This window comes from Scyliorhinus torazame, chromosome 6 (assembly GCF_047496885.1).
Source record: "Scyliorhinus torazame isolate Kashiwa2021f chromosome 6, sScyTor2.1, whole genome shotgun sequence".
Lineage (NCBI taxonomy): Eukaryota > Metazoa > Chordata > Chondrichthyes > Carcharhiniformes > Scyliorhinidae > Scyliorhinus > Scyliorhinus torazame.
This window is the reverse complement of record NC_092712.1, coordinates 96,159,704-96,162,744: the sequence shown is the minus strand read 5'-3', so window position 1 is coordinate 96,162,744 and position 3,041 is coordinate 96,159,704. Positions and strand designations below refer to the sequence as shown.

General features: G+C 41.4%; 1 protein-coding gene across 1 annotated transcript; it reads left to right on the top strand.

The window, feature by feature from the left end:
• Positions 1–632: 632 nt before the first annotated feature.
• On the top strand, positions 633–1,535 carry LOC140424903 (ragulator complex protein LAMTOR4-like). The gene has a single exon (XM_072508504.1). It carries the CDS (start codon positions 694–696, stop codon positions 991–993), a length of 300 nt encoding a protein of 99 aa, XP_072364605.1. The 5' UTR covers positions 633–693; the 3' UTR covers positions 994–1,535.
• Positions 1,536–3,041: the final 1,506 nt, after the last annotated feature.

The window sequence follows — 3,041 nt, the reverse complement described above, 5'->3', positions numbered from 1 at the left end:
TCAGAGAAATTATACTTTTGGAGGAGTTTAAAAATTCAATTCCTGATGTCGAGAGAACTCATGTGGAAGAGCAGAAGGTTAAAACTGTGAGATTAGCAGCAGAAATGGCAGATGATTATGAATTAGTTCATAAATCAAAGCTTGGTTTCCGACATCAGTTTCAGCCTGTGAGGGATAGAAACTGTGGACATGAGAAACACTCAAGTGGTAAAGATAAAGGTGATCTGATGGGAGATAATAAGGAGAGTATACCTCAGATTAAAAAAGAAATCCAGGAGGGTGGAAAAGAAATGAAAAGTTTCAAATGTTTTCACTGTAATAAACTAGGCCATGTAAAGTCACAGTGTTGGTGGTTGAAGAAAAGCATTGGGAAGGCTGATGTGGTAAAACAGGATAAGACAGTGGGGTTTGTTAGAGTGGTAAAGGAAAGCCCAAGTGAAGCGAAGGAGGTGCAAAAGATTGCACACCTTGATCAAGAGGTGATTGATAAGAAGGTGCCAGATCTCTTTAAAGAATTTACTTGTGTGGGTAAAGTTTACTCATGTGTATCAGGAGAAGCAGGTAAAGAAGTCACAATTTTAAGAGATACGGGAGCTAGTCAATCTTTAATGGTAAGAGATGAGAAGTTATGGAGGTGACCTGCTGCGATCTCCGGGCGGACGGACGTTGGAGCGGCTCCGGTGTCTGTAGCCGATGGCTTCTGCTTTGACGCAAGGGTTGGAGAGAATCCCAGACCAGCTGGGTTACCTGGTCATTAGTGAAGATGGAGTATTGGCTTCGGCAGGTGAACTGGAGAACGATGAACATGCTGCCGGAGTGATCATGCGCATGGTGCAGACCGCTGTCAAACTCTGCATGAACGGCAGCGCCGAGCCTTTCTTAAAGAGAATGTCCGTGGTATTCGGGGAGCACACGTACATGGCAACGATCTCTGGACAGAAGGTGTTTGTGGTGAAAAGGCACAATAACCCTCAAGAGGCAGTTGAAGTGTAAACTCCTGCTTTGGAGGGGAGCGAGAGAGACGAAGCAGCCTTTCCTGCTCCTGCTTGTCTGCATCGCACACCCCCTTGAGGACTTTGGACACAATCCTCGTTCAGCAACGGCCTGATTTACTCTGCCTCCTGACTAGTTCCTTCAGCAGAATTGTGCGGCGAGTAATGTAACACCGTGTGGTTTCTTCCAGCCCAATCTATCGATGGCTGCGACTCCTCTGCATTGTTTGACAATCACTTCCATCGCGTCTACCCAGACATCAAAAAGATTGCCGAGACTATGAAGCTGTTATATTTAATCAGTTCCCCCCCCCCCTCTCAACGTTTGCAATAACTAGTAAAAAGATTACTTCAACGTGCGTTGGTCTAAGTATCACCAGGCTCTCTCCTGTATATTCATGGATTGCAGAGGGAGAGAGATTGGTAGAAATTTGGAAGCTGTTACTGTGGAACCAATCTTTGCTTCTCTACTTGTAACATGTTTCAGTTAAGTCACAATAAAGTTTTGTTACACACTCCAAAAAAAAAAAAAAAAAAAAAAAATAGATGAGAAGTTATGCAGTTTGGGAAGAATGTTGCCAGAAAAGGTGGTAATATGTGGAATTCAGGGCGAGAGGAGTAGTGTTCCATTATATAACGTACAGTTGGAAAGTCCAGTGAAGAGTGGTGAAGTGATAGTAGGAGTAATAGAGAAACTATCTTGTCCAGGAATACAGTTTATCTTGGGTAATGATATAGCTGGATCTTAGGTGGGGGTGATGCCTACTGTGGTTGATAAGGCAGTGGAAAATCAGACAACTGAAGTGTTAAAGGACGAATATCCTGGGATTTTTCCAGATTGTGTAGTCACAAGGTCGCAAAGTCCCAGGTTAAGACAAGAGGAGAAATCAGAGAGTGAAGATGAAGTTGAAGTGCAATTATCAGAAACTATTTTTGGTCAGATGATTGAAAAGGAACAAAAACAGGTGGGGGATGAGGTGGATATTTTTAGTTCAGGAAAATTGGTGGAGTTACAACAGAAAGATGTATAAATAAACCGGATTTATCAGAAAGCATACACGGAAGAGGAATCATAGTGTATACCAGAGGGTTATTACCGTAAAAGTAATGTCTTGATGAAAAAATGGAGACCTTTACATATGCAGGCGGATGAAAAGTGGGCAGAGGTTCATCAAGTAGTATTGCCGATAGGGTATAGAAAGGAGGTGTTGTGAGTAGCACATGAGGTACCAGTGGGAGGTCATTTGGGAATAAGGAAAACTGAAGCTAAAATCCAAAAAACATTTTTATTGGCCTTGACTACATGAAGATGTAGTTAAATTTTGTCAATCAAGTCACACAAGTCAAGTGATAGGGAAACCTCAAGCAGAATTAAAAAACAGCGCCCTGAATACCCATTCCAGCATTTGAGGAACCTTTTACAAGGGTAGGACCGCTTCCTAAAACAAAAAGTGGGAATCAATATCTTTTGTCGATAATGGATGTGTCTACTAGGTTTCCAGAGGCCATTCCAGTACATAATATTACAGCTAAAAAGATTGTGGAGGAGTTACTTAAATTCTTTACTAGATATGGACTACCCACAGAAATACAATCAGATCAAGGATCAAATTTTACCTCGTGGTTATTCAAAGAAGTTATGGATAGCTTAGGAAGAAAACAATTCAAATCAACTGCGTACCATCCAGAATCGCAGGGAGTGTTAGAAAGGTGGCATCAGACATTGAAGAAATGTTGAGGGCTTATTGTCAAGATTATCCAGAGGATTGGGATGAAGGAATTCCATTTGTACTGTTTGCAATTAGGGATGCACCTAATGTGTCAACCAAATTCAGTCCATCGGAACTACGTTTTGGTCATGGAGGTAAGAGGACCACTTAAATTGATTCAGGAAAAATTGGTGAGTAAGAAATCTGAAATTACATTATTGGATTACGTGTCAAATTTTAGGGAACAATTAAATAGAGCAGGTGAATTGGCTAAACAACATAAAAAGTTGCACAAAATGTGATGAAACGGGCAGCGGACAAGAAATCCAAAGTTTGTAGT

Bases quoted from the DNA above. Each gene is read 5' to 3' on its own strand.
- LOC140424903 (XM_072508504.1), top strand. From the start codon at position 694: ATGGCTTCTGCTTTGACGCAAGGGTTGGAGAGAATCCCAGACCAGCTG.